The sequence below is a fragment of the Homalodisca vitripennis genome, chromosome 1 (genome assembly GCF_021130785.1).
Source record: "Homalodisca vitripennis isolate AUS2020 chromosome 1, UT_GWSS_2.1, whole genome shotgun sequence".
NCBI classification, from domain to species: Eukaryota; Metazoa; Arthropoda; class Insecta; order Hemiptera; family Cicadellidae; genus Homalodisca; species Homalodisca vitripennis.
Window position 1 is genome coordinate 7763528 of NC_060207.1, and position 24522 is coordinate 7788049.

At 33.5% G+C, this 24522-nt stretch overlaps 1 protein-coding gene across 1 annotated transcript; it reads right to left on the reverse strand.

The window, feature by feature from the left end:
• On the reverse strand, positions 1–17658 carry LOC124356855 (uncharacterized protein CG1161-like). Its single transcript, XM_046808121.1, has 5 exons — positions 17428–17658; positions 13680–13780; positions 10751–10859; positions 4649–4774; positions 1–396 (listed from the first exon to the last, which is right to left on the reverse strand). Exons 1-5 carry the CDS (start codon positions 17479–17481, stop codon positions 241–243), a joined length of 546 nt encoding a protein of 181 aa, XP_046664077.1. The 5' UTR covers positions 17482–17658; the 3' UTR covers positions 1–240.
• Between the last annotated feature and the right edge of the window lie 6864 nt (positions 17659–24522).

Consider the following 24522-nt stretch of genomic DNA (forward strand, 5'->3'; position numbering starts at 1 on the left):
TTTTCCAACTAGAATTATATTTAATAGAAATCGTCAATACTGATTTAACAACAAAAAATCACACATAACCTTTAAACATAGTATCTACAGAAATATAAAACTATAGGTAAAACTATATACTTACATTGAACCACTTTAACAAAAAAGTGTTTAATTAAAAGTGCAAAGGAATAAAATGCTATAATATTTAATATTATTAAAATCTTCTTACTTTAATAAACATGAGACAAATGTATTCAATTAATTAAGCATTGTGTGTCGGTCATAAATATTTTTCCGCTGTTCTCGGACTTGTTTCTTCCACTTGTCTTGTTGGTGCCCGACTCTGTTGAGAACATTGCCTCCTCTAACTCCCATCTGGTGAGAGGATCCAGCTGGGACACCACCGCTTTCATCCTATAAGGTTACCAAGTGATAAATTCATATTGTTTATACTACACAAATCAACTTTCGTCGTTCAAAGATGAGTCCTACTAACAGGTATGATACGGTACCACATGTTTTACATGGTACACATATAATTAATTTAACTAGCACAATACTTGCGTTAAAACCTATAATTCAATGTAACTCATTAATCTTTTCTTTTCCACAGCGAAGAATTATCAGTTCTGTGGATCAATTCCCATAATAGTGAACAATAGACCTGTTCATTAATCTCAAATTGTATTATAATCATACCATTCTTTTAAAACTGTAGAAAAATCATTTACATTTAATTATTTTTTGTAAATTGCACACCACTTTATTAATATTGGACACACTATACCAAAAGAAAACCTAAAACTATTAAAACTCGTTGACACACCTAGATATTTAAATGTATGGGAATCCTATTACATAAATCAAGCAAATACAGAATATTGATTAAATCAAGAAGATGGACCAATACAAAAATTCAATATTAATTTCACGAAGATTACAAAAATAACATTCAAAATTTTATATAATATAATTCCAGTAATGATTTTATTTTACTTTACACACTATGCCACACAGAACAAATTAATATTAAAATCACATATATCTAATTATTATTAAAAACAAATTTACTTTTGTGATGTGTCTGATGACGATAGCCTTGCTATCGAAAGGCCTCATAAATAAAAAGTTTTAAGTATTAGTGTGTATGTTCTAAATGTAGTGATTAAGTTACATGTCACTATATTTAAATATTAGAATAACAACGTAAGAATCTGCATATTGAATATTTAATGTACTTAATAATCAAAATATAATGTCTTAAAGAAAATCATTACATGCAAATCATACATATTCATTTTGACGGATGTGTTGCTACAATGATGGTTAAAGGACATGATTAGGAGAATGGGACAGGAATGAAAAAAATATGGTCAGATCACTCTTTACAATCGTGGAACTGAAGGTCAAACTGAATTGTGTTGCTGGAGGAAGAGGATGTTTTTTATAAACATCATGTGACTCACATTGCTCGGACAAGGTATGAGGTGTGTTCAAAAAGTATCACGAATTTTTAATTTTCACGGGTTACGTATATTCGAATTTCGATTTTTTTGTGGCGTTATGTTGGTACATATGTCTCTCACTTATGTTGACAATTTCAGCCATTTTGAATGTTCAGTTAATTGTTGACAGCTGCTTTGCTTGCATGTGTTTTGGTTCGTCTTTGATTTTTACCTATTCAAAAAAATGGAACAAAGAACCTGTATCAAATTTTGTGTGAAAAATGAAATTAAGTGCGCGGATGCATTGCGAATGTTGACTGTGGCATACGAAGAAGCTACTTTGGACAAAAGCAACGTTTATCGGTGGTACAAAATGTTTTCAGAAGGCCGAGAAGATGTGAACGACGAAGAGCGTGCCGGACGCCTGAGCACTTCAACAACAGATGAAAAAATTGATGAAGTGAAGAAAATGGTATTGGCCAATCGTAGAATCACCGTTAGAGAAATTGCCGAGGATCTGGGCATATCGATTGGCTCGTGCCATTCGATTTTAGTCGATATTTTGGGCATGAGACGAGTCGCCACAAAATTCGTACCAAAATTGCTCAATTTCGATCAAAAACAGCATTGCATGAACATTGCTAATGAGATGTTGGAATCTGTCCGCGACGACCCGTATTTCCTCCAGAGGGTCATAACTGGTGATGAATCGTGGGTTAATGGTTATGACGTGGAAACCAAAGCTCAATCATCTCAATGGAAGCTGCCGCACGAACCAAGACTGAAAAAAACATGCCAAGTTCAGTCGAATGTGAAAGTTTTGCTTACAGTTTTCTTCGATTGCAGGGGCGTGGTGCATCATGAGTTCTTGCCACAAGGTAGAACGGTGAATAAGGAATATTACCTGCAAGTTATGCGCAATTTGCGCGAAGCAATCCGCCAGAAACGCCCAAATTTGTGGAAAAACAAAAATTGGCTTTTGCACCACGATAACGCCCCTGCTCATACATCGCTGATTGTACGCAACTTCTTGGCCAAAAACAACACACTAATGATACCGTAGCCACCGTATTCCCCAGATCTGGCCCCCTGTGACTTTTTCTTGTTCCCGAAACTGAAGAGGAAGGACAACGCTACGCCACAATTGACGAGATAGAGACGGCATCAAAGGAGGAGTTGAACAAGATACAAAAAAAATGATTTTTTGAAGTGCTTCGAAGATTGGAAAAAAACGTTGGCACAAGTGTATAACATCCCAGGGGGATTACTGTGAAGGGGTCAAAATAGATATTTACAAATAAATAAATAATTTTTGAAAATATACAAAATTCATGATACTATTTGAACACATCTCGTACACAGCTTGTGAAGCCTTGTCAACAGCTAGTGAACCGACTTCAGTATACTGCTACTTCTATTTCTATACCACTTCAGTTGCCTCATCTACTTTCAGGAATTGTAGCTCTGAATAAATGTACAATGACGGTACAAAAATTAAATTATTCAAAACAACTTGATTTAATCACATTGTTTAACATTATACAGTACACCATAACAATGTCAGGGGACTAACATTATCCGCTTTCTACGGTAAGTATCACATTATGAGAATGTGGTTTGTACTACTTTCTTTTGTAATTTAATACACTAAAAGTGTTGTAACATTTTAATAAAGAACTTTACAGCCATTTTTGAGTACATTTATGTATGAAACTCTTATTGCGGAGTATAAGGGATGGATAGGAGAACAGAAGATACGTGTCATAACGATGGAGAATGTCTTGATCTCAGCCTTAGAAAGGAGAGGGAATGTATTATATATGCTTCTCCTTCAACACTAGGAGATACATATTTATTGAAACTTAGGAGCCGAGCGCAGACAATACTTCTTCTAGTTCTATATTAGCTCAACTGTACAATTCACGTGCAAACCAATCAAAAACAACCATTCCAGAGCTTCTAAAATATCAATGTATACAGGGTGACGCAAAAGTCACTGGACAGTTGGTTGAAAGAAGAAAAAAACAACAGCATAATCATTTGGCGTACTTGGACCATATTTTTTTGAAGGAACAGTGACAGGAGATAAATATTTGGATATGCTTCAGAATTACGCGGTACCCAGGACTCATGACGTTTGAAAACTTTCAAGAACTTTACTTTCAACACGATGGTGCTCAACCACATTATGCCACTGCCGTCCGCGATTATTAAAACGAACGTTTCCACAGAAAAGTTATTGGTCGAAGGGCAGATATTGACATGCCCCCACGTTCACCAGATATCACACCAATGGATTTTTTCCTATGGGGAGTAGTCAAGGACTCTGTTTATTCTCGAAAGCCTCATACTATTGACGAACTAAAAGACTACATACATGACGCATTTTATGATTTGGACAATGATCCCACACTATGCCGTAGAGTATGTAACAGTATTCCAGAAAGACTTCAAAGATGTATTAATGAAGACGGAAAACAATTTGAATATAAAAAATAATTGTAAGTATTGTTTGTAATAAAAAATAATTTCAAATAAATCTAGTCTTGTTTTAACCAACTGTCCAGTGACTTTTGCGCCACCCTGTGTATTAAGCCAATCTATACAGAATATTCAAGTTAGTTAATAAGTTTGGTAGTAATAAGCTTTAGACAGACAACTCATAAGGTGGGTAGTAACTGATCTATCTGTAGTAAAGTGACAATAATCCAGGTGAATTGGGCCCCAACCCTTTCCAGATTATTGAATTATACTTGTTTTTTAAATAAATCCATAAAAGGCAATTTTAATGTAATAATAATTGCTAATATTGGATGAAATTAGCTTAACAAAAGTGAGACTGATTCTAAATCATTGTTATTTTCAATGTTTTAAAAAGTGTGCTTTTTTCTTTATCTACAAAATGAATTGAAAGAATTTAACATTCCGCTTGACCAATATATTGTAATAATCACTTTGTACGTCCCAAGAAATTTATCAATATATTTTACCACTCACCTAAAATAAAATTTAAAAAAAAAAAAACATTAATTGAGTACCAAATGTTTAAATTCAACAGCTTCAACAAAACTGAACAAAAACAAAATGTTAAGAACTGAAAGCTTGAAATGCATTTACTAAGACTAAAACCGTATGCAAAATGTAACTGTTTAATTTATCTTCCCAAAAAGTGCATTAATAAGGAGTAGAAATCTTAATTTTAAAATAGTTTGTACACTTACATCCTCATTAGTATGCTCCACATAGCTGCTCTTAGCTCTCTTGTTCAGAAGTGGGTCCAGGCAGATCAAGAACAGCATGTAGATCACAAGCAAAGAGATGATCCAGATTACAATTATAACTACAACCTGTAAAACATACATTGTTTCATGTACATGTTAAAAATATAATTTATTGAATTTATTTGAAAGTACAACAACCAGTTTAACAAACACATTGGTTATTTATATAAACTTGGATACGACTCAATGGTCTACTTAAGTATTTATAGACATTAAATAAGAAGCTAAGAGACTATTAGCACTAATTTTATTTTGTAAAGTTAAAGATTTCAGCTATTCTACATGAAGGCACATCATATTGACAAATGATTGCCTCCACATAACTCCTCTAAGCTCTGTTGTCCAGTAGTAAATTCAGACAGATAAAGACCAGCATGTAGATCACAGGCACAGATTGTTCAGTTCAATTATAACTGTAGAAAAAACAGATTACTAATGATACTGAACAGACTAATACTTGAATATACAATAATCAGTTTAACAAAAATGTTTTTTATTTACACAAACTTTCATCCAAGTCAAACTCGGCACTAAATGGACTAGTTCTAGGATTCTGACACCTGCAAGATAAGTAAAACTTAAGACTTCTTTGAGTCATCTTCATACTTCAACGAGTCTACCTATTTTTTATCTCATGCAAAAACAGTTGAAAGTCATTACAAGCAAAATCAGTACTGTACAGAGAATGATCAAACGTCTATTATCCTAGAACTTTATAAACATTTAATATTGTCATTAGTAATAGGCTTTTGAGATCTATGTTTTGTCCCTTATATAACAGATTGGTAATAAAGTGATTACCTCTGTCTTGTATTGTCATTATTTTAGCAACATTTTGAAATTCTTTTGATCAACTGCCTTTATAACAATTAAAATATCTTGAAGAAAATCCTAAGGTCAATCAGGAATTGCCTAGGGGAACTATTTATTTACATAAGATGCAGTTGTTGGTACATATGTTTAGTTGATGTTGTCTTTGTTGATAATTTTCTATTTTGTGTTGTGTTGTTACGTGTATACATATCTTTGTTGAATAGAGATTTATTTATTTCCATTTTGAACCTGCAAAGCAATCTTTGAAGTTATTTTATTTTAACATTATTAAGCAATGAAAAAGTCCAGATCTGTACAACTATTCCAAAATAGGTGGCAACTTACCTGTATCTGAGGGATGCCTTTAACCATTATATGACTAATTAAAAAGTGCTAATTTCTTTATCTGGTTGTATTTAAATATTCAGTTAAAGTACAGTGTTGTAATTTTTAAACTAACACTTTTTAATTTTTTTTAAATAGGGTAATAAATTATTTTTATGATTAGACTTTAAATGTAGAGTAAAACAAGATATAAAACAATGGTTTTTGTTACACCATTATGGTTTTACTTTTTTTTAATGTAAACATTTTTTTAAGTGTTTATAAAACTAATAATATAAATAATTTGTGGTTCATAGACATTGTTCATAAATCGGTTTCAATATGGCAGCCACTTGCTGTTTTAAAAAGTTACATTTATACTTTGGCTAAAAAGCATTGTAGAGCAAAACTCAAGAGTGTTTTAGACTTTACGAGTAATTTGAAAAGCTTAAGTATTTCAATATCTCATAAGTTTCAAGATGGTGCAGCAAATGGTAGTATGCAGTGACTCACTGTAATACAAGTTTAAAAACACAAGAACTGAGAGCTAGTAAACAGAAACTGTACAAACAACAGCCACTGATACAAGTGGTGATAACATTAGTCCTGGTAACCTAACTATTTCTCATTGTTTTGTACCAAAAGATTAATTAAATGTATAATGTACTAAAACATAAATTTTAAAATTCCCTATCCTTGTATTACTATTTAATGTCATATTGAGTGTAAAAAAACTGAATTAAAAACACTGATCGGTACAGAATTCAACAACATTCTCGAAAGCATCCCAAAATAGATGTAAAAAAGTTTCTGAAACAGATAAGAAAAAAAAAATTTTCCAAAACTTGAAAAAAATTAGGCCCAAAAAATGTGATTTGCCTAAAGATGGCAAGGTGAATACGGATGCAAATAATAAAAATGTAATCAACCTCTCTTCAAAAATCCTCAATGAAGCGGAAATATCAGTCTTATCCAAGGGTTTAAACTTTTCTGTCGTACAAAAAATCGGTAAAAGGCACTGGAATTCGTAACTGGAATCGAGTCAGCTGTTTCACAGTTATCTGAGGAACAGGGGTGAACGGTTTCATTGTGAAGGCCAGTCTTCTACTCAGAAAAATTCCTCCCACAAAACCCAATTTGACAATAGAGGAGAAAAAGGCCATGTCGGTCCTTGGGAAAGACGACACGGTCAAAATCTTACCTGCCGACAAAGGCAAACGCTACTGTTGTACTTGACTCAGTAGCGTATAAAGGAAAAGATTGCGGAACACTTTAAAATACTGGCAAATACACAGTTTAAAATAAAGGACCCGACTGATTCATTTGAACGCAAAGTAGCAAACACCTTAAGAAAACATAAAGAATTTTTTTCAGATAAATTTAGATCTAAATTAACTCCTCACCACTCCAAAATCCCCCATATGTATGTCCTTCTCAAAATCCACAAACCATACCATCCCTCTCCGGCCCATCATTAGTTCTTGTGATTTACCTTGCAGGGAATTGTCTAAAGTCCTCTTGGACATCTTAACGCCATTGGTAGGAAAAACTGACTCTTTCATCAAAAAATTCCAGGGATTTTGTAGAGAAGTCAAAATCCCTAAAGTTGACTGAAACTGACAAACTGGTAAGTTTTGATGTCGAAAGTCTATTTACAAATGTACCAGTTCCAGAAAAACTCTCGGAATTATTAAATCAACGTCTCAAAGAAGACCAAACATTAAAGGATAGAACTAAATTTCCCGTGCCAGTAATTATGGAACTGTTAGAACTATGCACTCAATGCAATTATTTTGAGTTAGAGGGTAAAATTTACCGTCAAGATGAGGGGATGGCAATGGGTTCTCCACAGTCTCCTATTTTCGCCAATATCTTTATGGAGGAATTTGAGCAAAAAGCTTTGGCTTCAGCTCAGTTCAAACCGAAGATTTGGTGGAGGTATGTGGATGATACCTTTGTTATTTTTTCTCATGGTGACATTGAATTAAAAATAATTTTTTGAATCACATTAATAGTATTTCTCCTTCCATCCGCCTCACAATGGAAGTGGAAGTCCAAAACAAGCTTTCCCTTTTTGGATGTGTGTGTATTAAGAGATAGGGATGTCCTTGACAACTGTTTTTCGAAAGGTAACACACACAGAAAAATATTTAAATTATCAATCCAACCATCAAAAATCTGTCAAAGAAGGAGTAGCCTACTCGTTGTTTGATAGAGCAAAGAGCTTGTGCCTCAGATAAAGATGGATTAAAAGAAGAATTTAAGAAAGTTGAATCGGATCTCAGAAGCAATGGATTACCCTCAATTTAGTAATAAATAAGTGCAAAAGAACCAGAAGAATCATTCCTGAGTCAGAAAAACAGAATTGTGATAAATTTGCGTTTATGTCAAATCCCTTATGTGCCGGGATTATCGGAGGAAAATTAGAAGAGTAGGTAGAAAGTACAACATTAGAACCACGTTTAAAACACACAACACTCTTAGACAAAGTCTCGTAAAAACCAAACCAAAAAAATGGCACACAGGATTCCAAAAACTGTGTTTTCAGTATAAAAATGTAGTTGCAATAGGGAATACATAGGCGAGACAAAAAGACCACTAAACGTAAGGATAAAAGAGCACAAAGAAAACACAAGAAAGGGTCTTCTAACAGAAAAGTCAAAAATTGCACACCATTGTTGGTTCGAAGACCATCATATGAATTGGGATGAAGCCAACATAATACATCGGGAACCACATTTCTTCAAAAGGAAATTAATTGAGGCAACATACATTAAATTGGCAGACCAACCAATCAGTCAACCATTCAGTCGAGATTAGGCCGCTTTGGTTGCCAATTCTAAAAAATGAACTAAAGAGAAAACCAAAAGTATCAAACGGATCAGATATTTGTAATAAAAACCAATGCGGAGTCACAATATGGTTTTAATAAGTTCATCTCGCATGAACCAATAATAACGAAAGGGCCCATTCTTGTCCCCCTTCCTTTTTATTTCCGCCATCTTGTTTTAGTCTGCCGTCACGATTACCATTGGCTAGTCCCTTTGGTTAGTCGTAGGTGGTTAGTAGACGAATGAAGACGCATTGTGACCTGTATTCCGTAGTTCAGTTTTAATGATTAGTGTTTTGTATAGTTTTTTATTAAGTGCATGTTTATAGAGTTAGTGAAGTTGACAAAACAACATGTAGGTTGTGATTCCTGACTTAGGCGTGCCACAACGCTTTGGTAAGATTTGTTTATTTTAACCTAGTTTGTAATATTATGTATTAGGTTAGTTCTTTACCTGAAGAAGAGATCAGATTGCAGATCTCGAAACGTAGTGTTACTGATTTATTGTTTCACTGAACGATGGCAAATATCCGGAAAAAAATCCTGTTTCCTTCGCTATCCTATAGTCATATAGAAAACATGCACTGCCATTGCATTTTAAGAGCAAAATATGACATGTTTGGAAGACTTAAAACCTCATAACATAGACATTTATTTATTACTTTAAAAATTTTAAATTTTTTTTATTACAATTTATACACTTTTCTAATCAATGTGTTAACTATTTGTGTAGCTAAACAATATTTAGCCCTTTCCACACCATAGATAGATATATCAGAATGGTTGACTTGACCAAAACTCCAAACACGAGTATATTCTATATTACATACTGTGTCTCTTGGAGAGCTTTTTAGTTCACAAAAGACCTTCGAAATGGCAGGTGCATGCTCGACCTTCACTCCCTGGCAGGGGGAGGGGTTGCCCTTCCACCAACAGCACATCCACCTGTTTCTCTCTTCTGTGTGCCCTACAGAGCCATGACCTAATATATTCATTGTCTGCCCAGATGATAAGATAAGATGGTAGACATCTGTGAAACCTTAGATGAGGAAATGCTAAACTAGTAGTTTATATAATTTATTAGTTTGTACCAAGAATTTGAATTTAGATTAAATTCACAGTTGTATAGTAAATTGTTATATTTATATATTTTATATATTTATATATTTTTATCAATAAATATGCAAATTTTAAATAAAATTCCCTGTTCAATATTTGTTGCGTGCGAAGGGTTAACAGTTTATGTACACTAAAATAGTATAAATACAATGCTTGTACAGACTAGTGATGGTTACTAAATCATGAAACTATTACTTGTCACACAGTTAAGGAAAACCACAAGTAAATCTATTCATTCATTCTTTTTAACAGGTTCCGAACCAGAACCTACAGACAGTGTCTGACTTGTCCAAAATACAAAGTAATAGGTTCCAATTCTATATCTGGAAGTGGAGAGATAACCGAACCGTATGTATAACTGGCTAATCAATCAGTTATTTCTCGCGTTGTCTAATGAAAAACCGACTAATTCTTCTAATTCAAGCAAGATTGACTGGTTTAGTTTATGTTTAAATTGTTTGTACAATACAAAAAAAATAAATTAAAACTGGATATTTCGAATTTTGACACTTCAAAAATAGATAAGGAGTAATGAAATATTATAGTAAACAAAATCGGAAGTAATTTATAAATATAAAACCACTAATTGTCAAAAACAACATTAGGTTTTATACCTAAGTAAATTAACTGTCCATTATGTGATGGGCGATAAGACTAGGGTGTCCCAATCACAAGTTTGATGTAAACTACTTGTGTACAGAGGGATGGAGTGGGAAGATAACAATAACTAGCCTAATTCCTAAGCCTGTTGAGGCGGGAACATGCTTAGGCGATAACATAGTGTGTTGAGAGATTCAAATTGTGTTTGAAAACTTAAATTTGTTCCTATAAGGTAAAATTCAAGGAAGTTTTACTACAACCAGCTTTTAAGTATAAAGACCTATGTTATTAATAATGTCAGTCCATTTTGTCAAGTGATACTGAATTATAATTATTCATATCTGATCACTACTTACCTTGATTATGGTTGTATTTCTACTTTCGTACTTGCATTCACATCGAGGGCACAGCTCTTGGGTTTTGTTATCATTATCCACCACTGGAACGCTTACTCCGTCGCAATCGCTACAAAATATAAATATAAATCAAACTTCCTTAGTATTTATTTCATTCCCACCCTAAATCATTTTAAACATCACATGTAAACAGTATTATATTGTAAGGAAATGATAATATAATGTTTATACTTTTAAATGAGAGGACAATTGACTTAACTCTTGTGGGCTTATGTATAGATACGAGAGCTATCCAGAAAGTAATAGACGTTCTGACATAGCGCGACAATGGGCAGGACTAGTGCCACCATCTTGGCGTCAGTGTCCAACACTCATGCAATCTTAGTTTTAGATTTAATACAAAGAATGAGGCATGATTGATAAATTTAACAGGTCTCACATGAAACACATCTGGAAAGAACCAGTCCTCACACAATTGTAAGAATCTACATAAAACCTTATACTGGATACAAGGCTTACACAAATTAAATTTATTTATAATAAAATTAAGGATAGTTGTTCATCTATTAATTTGAGATTTTATCAATATTTATTTATTTTAAATTTATTAGACAACAGTTAATTTTAAAAGAAATCGGAAAATTGAAGAATGCTGTCTAAATAAATGCATTTTTCTTTTGATAATGCTTACTTTAGCCACATTACTTAAAACAATCTAAAACTATTTTTAGCAATAGTATTATTTCATTTTCAGGGGGAATATTTAGGCGGTTGCAAACTATATACTGCACAATAATAATTATTAAAGTGTTTTCATTTTAGTTTACATCTCAATTAGTCCATCAATCTTGAGTTTTTGGGAGATATCGCGGTTACTGGGTGGGGGGTGAAGTCAATATTCACATGTGATTCAGGGAGATTAGGTATACCAACTGCATTTAAATATAATTTAAGAATTTTTCTGTAATCTGCCCTGTTTATTGTCATTTTGACCACAGTTGAAGTTTATTTATCGTTTCTACCTCCATAGTGAAAATTATTTATTGTTTTTCCTTTGTATTTTGGCCCTGTTATTGCTACTGTGCAACTTCTTTGGGCATCTCGACATATTTTTTCTGATTGGTTGGATTTGGTTGTGTAAGATCCTCGAGAGGATTGTTCTATCTAGAATCCTTGAACACCTAAATATCAACAATCTTCTCACTGATAGACAACATGGTTTTGTAAAGGGTAGGTCCACTCTCACAGCCTTGGTGGATTTGTTTGAATTTATTGTAGATGGCATAGAAAATGGAGATAGTGTTGTGGGCATTTTTGTTGACATGAGCAAGGCCTTTGATTGTTTAAGCCATGATATGATTGTGACAAAATTACACCATCTTGGTATCCGAGATACGGCACTGTGTTGGTTTCGATCTTATCTTTCTAACAGAAACCAAGTGGTTGAAATAGCTCAATCCATCAAAGGCATCAGATCCACATCCAGATCAGACTCTCGGCCCATGGTGAGGGGGGTTCCTCAGGGCTCGGTCTTGGGCCCACTCTTGTTTGTGCTGTCCACCAATGACCTGCCTGCAGTGACGGAGCCTTATTGTAGGGCCATCATGTACGCGGACGACACCGTCCTACTCACTTCTCAGAAGTCTGTTGAAAGCCTCGAAATAAACGCGTACATTGGCCTGAATTTGGCGGTGGACTACTGTGCAAGGCATGATCTTGTGTTCAATGCTTCCAAGACCAGGCAGGTTACCTTTGGCACCAAGAGGGATGAAGTCTCAAACCTTCCCGACATCGATGCTGTCACTTCAATTAAACATCTTGGATTACACTTGGATGGAGATCTTAAGTGGAATGAGCACATAGATGTTCTCTGTCAAAGGCTATCCACAGCTGTCTTCGCCATTAAAAGAACATTATCTGTCAGCACAGAGGAGGCAGCTTTAACAGCCTACCATGCCCTTTTTGAGAGCCTCATGTACTATGGAGTTTCGGTATGGGGTGGAACCTCTGCACATAACTTACAACGAGTTCTAATTTTACAGAAGAGAGCCATCCGAACCATAAAAGGAATGAAAATACAAGATAGTTGCCGACCAGTCTTTAAACATCTGAAGTTGTTAACCGTTGTAAATATATATATCTTCCAGTCTACAACACTAGCTTGTCTCCTGGGAATAAATAAGCGACATCAGGATGTTCACACACACTGCACCAGACATGGAACTGACTTCAACCTGCCGGTCCATCGCTTGAAGCTCTTTGAATCAAAACCTTCTTACGCAGGTGCAAAAATTCTACAATGCCTTACCCGCATCCTTGAAGGTCTTGGAGCTGAAAGTTTTTAGGAGGAAATTAAAATCTTGGCTGGCAGATAGACCCTTCTACAGTGTCAATGAATTTTTAACCTGGAGAGAGTGACCATGGCAATTGGCAAGCAAATAGACTCTTTTCTATTTATAATGTAGCCTACATGACGCCTGTTTCTATCTTGATGATAGTAAATAAAGATTTCTGTTTCTGTTTCTGTTTCTGTAACCATAGAATAATATGGTTAGGGTGAGTTTGTAAGATGTTTAGCTCTCAAGCATTAGTGATTAGCCTATTGGAATTTTGTATTTACTGATCGGTACTATCAAGATAGCAAAATACAACAAAAAAAATTGGTATGATAGATAGTAGATGTTTTTTGTTCGGTGCTGCACCACACTCATGGCCGGAGGTATTACTGTCAGCCTGTTCAACTACTACTTTTTTATGAGATAAAAAATGTTGGTCTTTCCTAAATTTTAATTGTTATCTGTTGTTTTATAAATTTATTTTTTAACATTTTCCCTTGAAAAAATGTGAAGTAGGTAAAGTAAACATTTATAATTGTATAAGAAAATAAATATTTCTGATACAATTGGAGAAAATTTTGTATTTAACTTACTTGTTAGGAGGTACATTGGCAATATATAACTTCTTGTAAGTTTGAGTTCCGTTGACAACAGTACAAACACATTTACAGCGAGCATCTTCATAGGACTGAGCCTGAAACAAAATAAGTTGTTAACCCCTTAGATGCCAACATCCAGTAGAGTCATAATATGTATCTAAAAAACCAGAGTGTTAGATGATTACAAAACTTGTAACTTACGCCCATAACCTTTATACTCTGTGTCCTCATCATCAGCTGCTGCCAATAAATGCTGATTATGTTAAACCCACTCCCTGTCATGTTTCAGGTAACATATTTGTCTTGTTACATTACTCATTTGTTTGTTTGGTTATATCGTAATTCTTATATTTATTGTTATACTATAGAATTTTTATTTCGTGATAAGTAAGAAAAATTTTAGTGATCTACATCTAGTCAGCCGATTTGATTTTCTAAATTAGTCTAAATATTCTGTAGCAAACAATTATTCAATCAATCTTTTTTACAAGCATTTTGAAGCATAATGACAAGCAAAAATACAGAAAATATAGGTATTAATTTTTGTAAATTGTTAATTTGCACAATTTATCAAAGCTTTTAATTTTAGTGTGTTGGTAAATTGAGAAATATAAATAAATTCTGTGGAAATACAGTGATATTGGATTGAAATTTGGAAATAATATGCGCAAATAGTAAAAGAACAGATAACAAAACCACAAATGAAGTTAACAATAGATAGTAATAATGTTTTTTTTTTTCTCATAGTAAATCACAATTATTTGTTTTATTTAAATATTATTCCCTACAGTTAAAACACTTTCAACACTAAATATAACATCTCATTCTCATGAACCAGCCTTAAAGGATTGAAAGGACAGCAGGTTTTTGGATGTTATATCATTATATGTTACAAAAAGTATAATAACTATATTTTGAGGATTGAAATCTGCTCTCTTTTATAGTTTAATACATTAAAAAACTAAAAACTGGGCAATGGACTGCCACTCAAATGTAAATTAACGATTTTAGCATTGGCATCACTGTCTTTCTTTCATGATAATGTAAATCCACTTTATAAGCTTGAGTAGTATCTTCAGATACTTAAAATCACTTGGCATGAAGTTAATTTTTCTCTCGAATGGAAACACAAAGTGCAAAATGAGGACTGTATGGTGGGTGGGAAATCAATTGGACTTGAGGCTGCTAAGTGAAATCTACAGTTTGATACACCCTGACGGATGATGTACTGTTATAATAAAGCGGAATTACTCTTAAGAAAGTTCTTCATAGCCGTTCATCAATTTTGTTAAACACCTGATGTGAACAAGTATTGGTGGTGTACCGCTCAACAATAACAGTACGCTACTTTGTTACGAAAACAGTTGCAATCATTCACTTTCTAAAACCTTCAAGGCACTTCACTTTTATCTATAGAAGCCTAAGAAAAAATAAACACTAATAGCCTTAATAATTTGGTGTTTAGTTGTGGACATTCCTCTCTTTATCATTTTCTCAACAGTAATATTTTCTGTCAGAGCAACTGTGGTTTTCCACTGTGCTCTACATCCCAAAGAAAAAAAACATACCAAGTTTAAACTCCCAAAACAAACAAAAATATTTGGTTGTAAAAAAGGAGTAATATCCTCGAATTCTGCTGTACCATTTTATAAAAATAAATATTTTTTTACTTATTGTTAATATATTAATTTTTAAAATTCAAACCAGGAGATTATATTGTTATTTGAAATACCTATTACATAATTTAGTTTGACATTTTGTTTATAGTACTTTTAGATAGTCATGAATATGGATCATTTGATAATAATCATGGATTCAATTGTGGCGGTGGCCACTTATTATACTGCAGCCACATGTTGGCTGTGACAGACGCCGCCCTTGAAAGCTCACTGACTTATGAAAATAGCTATCATCACTTGTTATAAAGCTGCAGTAAAGGTATGGGCTACCATGTAGTAAGCGAACATCACCACAATCGAATCAGGGTACCAAATTATAGATTTGAAATACTTAAACTACGAAATAGGTATATACCAAAAAATATGTAATTACAGTTAATAACAATTAATTATTACCATATTTTAAATGTATTAAAAACAATTATTATTCAAAATTCATTCAAGGAAGTAATATCATTTATATAGCATTTGAGTAATGGCCACAAGCACAATAGCAATTATTTGTCACAAACTGTCAGACAAGTTTATTATTAAAAATAGTAAACAGCAACTAAATGTTACACTGCTTTGTTTGTTACATTTTATAAATTCACATAGCATTTATTCTTTAATTATCATTAAATAACTTTTTTTAGATATAAAAACAGCTGAACTATACTGTAATTGGGTAGGGTACGATAAGCGGACCCAGTTTTTTATATCGAAGAATGTAATCATCGATACCTGATATTCGCATCTCAAATCCTAGACTATCAATCGATATTTTAAAAGTATCTATAGTCCCCAATAACAAACATATGTTTTAAATTAAATTAAAATGTGAATTTAATATTAACAGTGATCAAACAAATTATTAGGCTATAACCAAAATTAGGGAAACCGAAGACGACCATATTTGCTCCTCTCACAGTTACATTTGTTTCTTTACCACAAATTTCACATAATGGGTTTTTTGGTACGAGTCCATGTTGAAGCCACGGAAAACATGTCTTATCATCTTTCAAAGCAATGTTGTGTAGTTTTCTAATATTGACTGTAATTTTTAATAATCAAATGTTAGGCTACTTATGTAAAATTGAAAAATTACCTTACGTGTATTATTTGAAAGTCTTTACAGCTGTTGATATAGATTATTCAAAATGATTAATTACTATCGATTGATTATATTGATGGTTATGATTAAGTAATATCAGTTGCCAATTTCGATATAAAAAACCGGGTCCGCTTATCGTACCCTACCCTTCAACATTTTCCGCTTTGATGGTTTAGATAATCATGAATATCAATTCAAATTCAAATTATGTTTATTGCCGTAGACTTATACAAGCATTGACAATGTCTATTTGCCACCAGATGGCCAAGTCAAATGTACATGTAACAATGTACTATTAACTAAACACTAAATAAAATAAAAATCATACAGAGGTCCAACAGTAGCCTTTACAGCAACATTGTATAAGCTTATTGGTTTGAAGCAGTATTTCTAGTACTTTTTTGTTTCTTTAAGCAGGCTGCATTAAAAATAGTTAGAACAAGCATTAACAATAAAATTGTTAAAAGCAACAAGATTGTAACCAAATGTGAACAATTTAAACAAAAGTCCCCAACAAACATAGAAATCAACATAGGTATAAAATTCTACAACAAATATAAAAATCAACAACAAATATAAAACTTAATAATCAATATATAAAATTTATACAATGTCAATGTCGATTGTAGTGTTGGCCACCTATTATACTGCAGCCAGGGTGTTAATTACACTGATACCAGTTGGGTAACTTGTACTTTTTAAAGGTGGATTTTATTTTTGTCATGAAAAGTGCAATACTACTATGCTACCTAATACTAAAGTGCTACCTATGAAAAAATTCTGGAATTGCAAAGGTTAACCCTCTGCCTTTGACTATTTCTGGGATTTTAAATACATCTATGGCAACTTTGACCTTAGTAGGGTCTATATAAAAATAATTTAGAACAGAGAAGGAAAATAATGACAACAATTTTTTGTAAGTCCATAATTTTTATAAAAAATATACAATACGATGATATTATTGACCTACCTTTACGTAACTCACTGCAAGGAAAAAGACAACATAATACAATAATTCTTTCATAATTACTATTACAAATTACACGATGATAAAGAATACAAGTATTTTTTAATGTAACAATTTAAGTCATCTCCTTAGAAGATACTCCTCTCGGTAAATAGTTTATTTTGACAAATTTCCTCCCCACAAACATACATCAGCAGAGCAGACACTGACTAGTGACTGACTGATGATAGCAGTAAAACTTTTTTTCTACTAAAAAAAATCCAAAGAAACCACAGTACGCTAACGACGACAAGAACTGAAAGCTTAGATTAACGAACAACATAAAACGGACAATAGAATAAGGAAAAACCAACGCAACCGACAACCGAACTATTGTAGAATTAAAAACTTGTAGTTTATGCACAATGAAGATTCAATTAGACTATTTAAAAAAAGAATAATTGTGAATAGTATTTGGTTAATTCCATTCATACTGTTTGTACATGACGTAAACTTGCAAAGAATTAATCATAGTGCTGTTTTGTGCACCAAATAAAAAACTTTAGGTCGCTGACAGTTCGCGGGGTGCTGCTGGGACCCGTCGGATCCACAACAGTTTTTTATAATTTTTGAAAATTTTAATTTAATTTCATTCGTTGAAAATGTTTTTATATGTCATTAATTTGCAACAAATTGAATATAGTGCTGTTTTGTGCGCCGAATAAAAAACTTTAGGTCGCTGACCGTTCGCGGGGTGCTGCTGGGACCCATCGGATCCAACAACTTGGCTGCCATCTTGGCAGTGACCAGATAACATCTGATGACTCCCAGTGTCATTAAATTTCCTGTATAACCAGGTCATATGGTAAGTTAATCCACACAAAAAATTAGCACCTAGGGTATGTTTCAAAATTTTTTCAGCAGTGAATGTGTTAAGATATGTATAAAAGTTCATTAAGACATGTATAAAAGTTCATTATATCAGACGTTTAAAACTGTAATATTACCGTTATGAATAATAAATTAGAGAATGCCAATCTCGTAATCTACGGAACGTAATTCCCGTTGGACCAAAGGCCCAAACTCCAAAATAGAGTAATGTTAAAGTAAAAACTAAAATGAAAAAGTTAAAATTTTACTTGCCTAAACCTACCTTCAAATAATAGAAAAGTTTGTCTTCTTAAAAACATCTCATTTGCCTAGTTTATTAGAACAGTTTGTTATTTTTATAATAGATACGCTTTAATACGAGCTTTTCTCTTTTAAAAAAACTGGCTGAATTTTATAGAAAGCTATCATTTGAGGACATCGAAAATTTTAATTTTTTTGTCTGTCCGGCCACATGATATCTCGTGAAAGGCATTTCATTTATTGTTCTCTACAGTTGTTACTGGCAATGGACATTATAAACTTTCTTTTCTGTTATGAAAGTTTTACTGGCAAGTTTTTTAAAGATGTTCTAAAAATTGAAATATTTATTTTAATCAGTAATTTTGTTGGGTTTTCGGTCTTTCTTCTGCACTTATTTATTTATTTGAGAGTCCTTCTATACCGTAGAATCATATATTCCTACAATGTTGTGTTAGTGTCACAATAGACTATGTTAGTGTGACCTGTAATATAATTTTAACAATAATTTGTACCTTCATATAATTTACTTAATATGATTAATACATCGTATCAATTAGTTTGTAAATAATGTATTGGTAATATGTACATATATTGGCTTCAATCACTTACTTATGTTAGTTCATAGTTAGTGTTCAGTGTGGTTAACTATAGTGTTGTGTGTACGAGTTACGATACTAAAGATGGTAACCACTACGCTCCTTGCGTCTCAACTTTTCACTTCGGATTTGCACAGTTTAGACTCGTAGCGGGCTCGCTATCTCGTCCTCTTGTTACCTTGCCCCAACATCTCAAGATATAGGGGCAACATATAAACTGATATTGTATTTCATTTATAGCACTGTTCTAATCTTAATCTATTTATTGTGTGGCCTGTATCTTGCTTGTATTGTGCCAAGGGAGTTCTATATTATAAAACCATGGCCTTGTAGGGCGGGCAAACTGAATAGCATGCTACCATCTGGCATTACATACTCACTGCTGTTTCAACCTAGAGTCTACGCACTCCAGTTTTTACATGGTTACTGAAATCATGTGGAATTTTCTAACCTCATTTCCTCTGATATTACCTCCTATGTAAGTACATCAACTTCCATGATCTTGGAGACAAAACTCTCTTTCAGATCTTGAGTTTTAATACCATTAAAAGTTTGGATTGCCACTTGAGATTCATAACATATCTCAAATATTAACCTTCTTCACTTAGAAATGACTGATAAGTTACCTTGCCTTTAATATCTCATATTGTTCAGCTGTATAGCTGGAAGTTAGTTTGTGGAATTTGTATCTAAATGAAACCTGAATGTATTGAGATATTACTGCTGCTCCAGCACCTTCATTATTTCTTGTTCCGTCAGTGTATATTACAATGTACTCTTAGAAATGTACGTTAATACGCCATTTATAAGTTCTGTAGGTGGAACTTTCTTATTCCATATAGAGTAGTCACTTATAGGTGAGATGCACATTATTTTAGAGTGTGTCATAGTAAAATGTTTGTCTAATGTAGGCGCTTAACAAGGTATTTTCTTTGATAAATCATTTGTGTAATATACTATCTACTTTATACACAATCTATAATAATTTATTCAATCTATAAAGGAATTTTCCCTTTACTCCAGACTCTGATAATTTGACATACAACTAGGTATCTAGTAGTTTTATTAAATTGAATGGGAAGGTTCACTGCACACTTTAAATATATTGTTCTGGGTCATCATCTGCCTTCGCAGGTGAAGGGATGGAAGTGCAATTTTCTCTCGAAGTACAATATTATAAGTTGGTTTAAATGCGCCTGGAATAATTCGAAGTTTTGGACATAGGCCAAGATTCTTTAAAGACGCTTTGGCAGGTGATTTAGCCGAACAATTTACAATCGATACATTTTACCATACACCTAGTAATTTTACCATTACTTATGATGAATCAAACTTACATCAACGTCGTGGTTTGTACTTCTGTAAAACCAGTCAAGTACAGTAAATTTGCAAATACATATTTCATATAGTATTTCATTGTCATTTGTCACTAATTAAGTTGGTTATTGGATGTTATAGCCAATCAGCTGATCCTAAGATGATTAGTGGATTAAGAATAATTGCCTGCAACACGTGTTTTAATAATTAGTTGCTTTTACTTAAACCAAAATTTCCTCATAGTGTAGTCTTGACATTTTGAAGCTCATGAGGACAAACCCCTATATTCGGTTGTATTTCAAATCTGTAAAACCGACAACTGAGTGTCGCTTTTGATTGATACAAAATATAGACATACAATAATAGTTTTAGATACTTAAAATCACTGTACAAAAAAACAAGATTTTCCCTTAATAACACAAATTCTGTTAGTTTATTAATGTGTTTATTCTACTCATTGCCAACATAGTCCATAAGACAAATCAACTTGACCATAAACTAGGTCACATTAACAGATGTTCCCAATTAACAGATGGTTATCTATGATCTTTTAAAAACCACAGCCAATGTACTGTTCCTCTAAGTCTACAAAATAGCTGAGAGCCGAGATCTCGGCTCCAAACAATTGGTTTCTAAAACAGCATTGGGCAGATATATTGAAACCCCTTATTTGACCACACTATTCCCTTATTTCAGTATTTTTAATTTATAATATAATATCAAACGAAATATGAAAATATACCCTTTCAGATTATTATAGTTACCAAAAACCTAACCTATAAAAATAAACCTTATAATTACCTTTTATACCGAATTTTTATGTTGATTTGCATGTTCAGTTGTGTTGTAGTATTCTTAAAAAATATTTCCTAAATGTTATTTCTGAAGGTAATCTGCTTATACGAGGTCCAATCAAAAAGTATCCGACCTCGTCGTGTATCGCGGCTTCTGCTGCCAATAATGAGATAAGATTTGTTGCGACAATAGTTCCTACTATGATAAGGAAAGGTACAAAGTCTTATCTTGATCCCCCGACTGGTTCGCCGGAGACGGGTCAGTATATACTGATAAGTCAAGTGCGCGTATCGGTTTTCTCTAACTGTGAAGATGACGGAAAAAGTGGAACAACGTTATTGCATTAAATTTTGCGTGAAACTCGGAGAAAAACAAAGTGAGACCATTCGGAAAATTCAGCTAGCATTCGAAAATGAGGCAATGAGTGTTACGCAGATTAAAGAGTGGTATAACCGTTTCAAAAGTGGTCGAACCTCGGCAGAAAGTGACGCGCGTTCGGGCCGACCAAAAACAAGTCGAACTCCGGAAATCATCGAGAAAGCAAAAGTTTTGATCTGTGAAAATTGTCGAATGGCTGTGGAGGAAGTAAGTACTGAGTTAGATGTCAGTTTCGGATCAGCTGAAGCAATTTTAACGGATGACTTGGGATTGCGCCGGGTAGCCGCAAAATTTGTGCCAAAATTGCTGACAGACGAGCAGAAGCAACGGCGATTGGATGTTGCCGAGGACATGCTGCAATGTTGTGAGGATGATGCGGACTTTTTGACATCGATAATAACTGGAGACGAAAGTTGGGTCTATGGATATGACCCTGAGACGAAATTTCAGTCATCACAATGGCAGTCTCCCCAGGATCCTCGGCCAAAAAAAGCAAGGCAAGTTCGAAGCAATGTCAAAGTGATGCTTACTGTTTTTTCGACCACCGTGGAGTTGTGCACCATGAATATGCCCCTGAGGGTCAAACTGTGAGTGCACAGTACTATTTAAGTGTCCAACGTCGTCTCCGAGATGCGATTCGCCGCAAAAGACCTCACTTGTGGGCGTCTCAAAATTGGCGGCTACACCACGACAATGCGCCAGCTCATTCTTCCCAGCTCATTCAAACTTTTTTGGCGAAACACGGCACTCCGTAAGTTCCTCAGCCTCCGTACTCTCCAGATATGGCTCCATGCGATTTTTGGCTCTTCCCCCACCTCAAAAAACCATTGAAAGGCACCAGAATTGAAAGTCGAGAAGCAATTATGAAAAAAACGACGGCTGATCTCATGGCGATGCCGAAAAGTGATTTTCAAGACTGCTTCCAGAAGTGGAAACTTCGCTGGAATCGTTGTGTTGCTTCTCAGGGTGCTTATTTTGAAGAAAATTAACGCCAGCTTTTTTCAGGTAACTTCAGTTTTACGTTGCACCAAAAGGTAGGATACTTTTTGATTGGACCTCGTATGTACATAACAGGGGTGTATCTAGACTTTCAATCTGGGGGGACAACGCTTGAATTTGCCACTTTCTTCCATGTCTCGCATATCAGTATAAATACCAAATATTAAAAAGAACATGATAAAAAATATAAAAAATGTTTATAATAAACATTGAATAGTTTTATAGTACCAACAAATAATATTTGTGAAAGAATTAATCTTTGTACATCCAGTTTACAGGTATATTTTACATTTCTTTGAAGCAGATTCTGATGTTTGTATTACTTCATAATAATTGATCAGAGAAGCACATTATAAAAGATACAGGATATAAAAGAAAGGTTGGGCTGGCTTTATATTTTCAAATTCTGTGTGATTCCAAGCTAAAAATGTAGAATATGAATGAAGGATATTTCTACTTTTCTTAGCCAATAGCCACCATTTTTTTTTTTTTTTTTTTTTTTTTTTTTTTTTTTTTTTTTAACAAACACTATTATCTCTAAAACTAGTAAAGCTAAAGAAATTTGGCACATAGAAAGTATATATATATATATATATATATATATATATATATATATATATATATATATATATATATATATATATATATATATTATAATAATAGGTAAGAGGAAAATAAAAAAATAATTGTGTTATTTTCTTTAATATTAATAAAATGGCATTTGTTGATAATTTTTAAAAAATAACAAAAAACCAGTATAGGTATAAAAAATGTACTAGACCCCCAACGATTTGGACAATTTTATTACACTCTATCAGTACGGTACTAATTTCAACAGAATCTGTCAAGGCATAAGTGATCACTTTAAAGGTACGCTTGCATAAGCTGTGAGCAGCAAACATTGTGTCTCTTGATAGGCATCAGCTGTTTTATAAAGGTTATACAAATTTTAAGAGATACAAACTATTGTGAAATATTATAACAATTCCTATGGTACTTTTTTCATCGAAATCCATCAATGCATAAGCAAGCAGGACTACTATAAAGATACACTTGCACAAGCCGGGAATGCCAAACATTTCATAGTTGAGAGTTATCAGTTGTTTGTTGCTCTTGGCTTCTAGAAGAGTATCTTTAAAATTGTGGAGCTCGTTTGTGCATTGATGAATTTCATTGAAATAAGTACTGTTGGAATTATAATAACATTGTCCAAATAGTTGGTATCTTGTAAATTTTTTATAACCGATGTAATATATTCACTGTATCGATACACTCCGTTTTGTTTTTGATGGATAAATATGGAGGGATGGAACTCGGGACACCTTTCTAGAAAATATAAGTGAACTTTTTAGTCAGTTCCAACTTTGGGTTTTTTTTTAGGGGGGGGGGGGAACGGCTCAAAATTTTTAAATATGAAAACCCATTAAGTGACACCTCATTTGAAAGGTGTCAACACGCTCATACACAGCCTCTTGCTGTGTAATGACATACAGCCAGTAATCAAGCCGATGTCGTTGCTTAGTATGTCTACCTGTCCTGACACTAAAACTCACTCACATGTGTATACATCTGTAAAAATGGTGGCCTGTTAAGTTTTGTTAAAAAGTTAAGTATTTTTTTTGTAAAATACGAGTGAATTAAAAAACAAAAAGAACTGTGTGTTTAGAATTGACTGTACCACGTGCTCTAGCGTGGAGTGGAGAGAGAACAGTAGCTTGTGCGCAGATGCTAGCCACAGTTTACGCAGGCTGGTTCGGTTCATCCAGTACTGGTACATGGTTTGGTGTTGTTTATTACCCTCTGGATTGTTAAAGTAATAATGATAAAAAAGTAACTTACTTACCTTAAAAATCCTTTTTTCCGTGTTTCATCCCTAAGACCAGTTTTGATGTCGAAATATAAT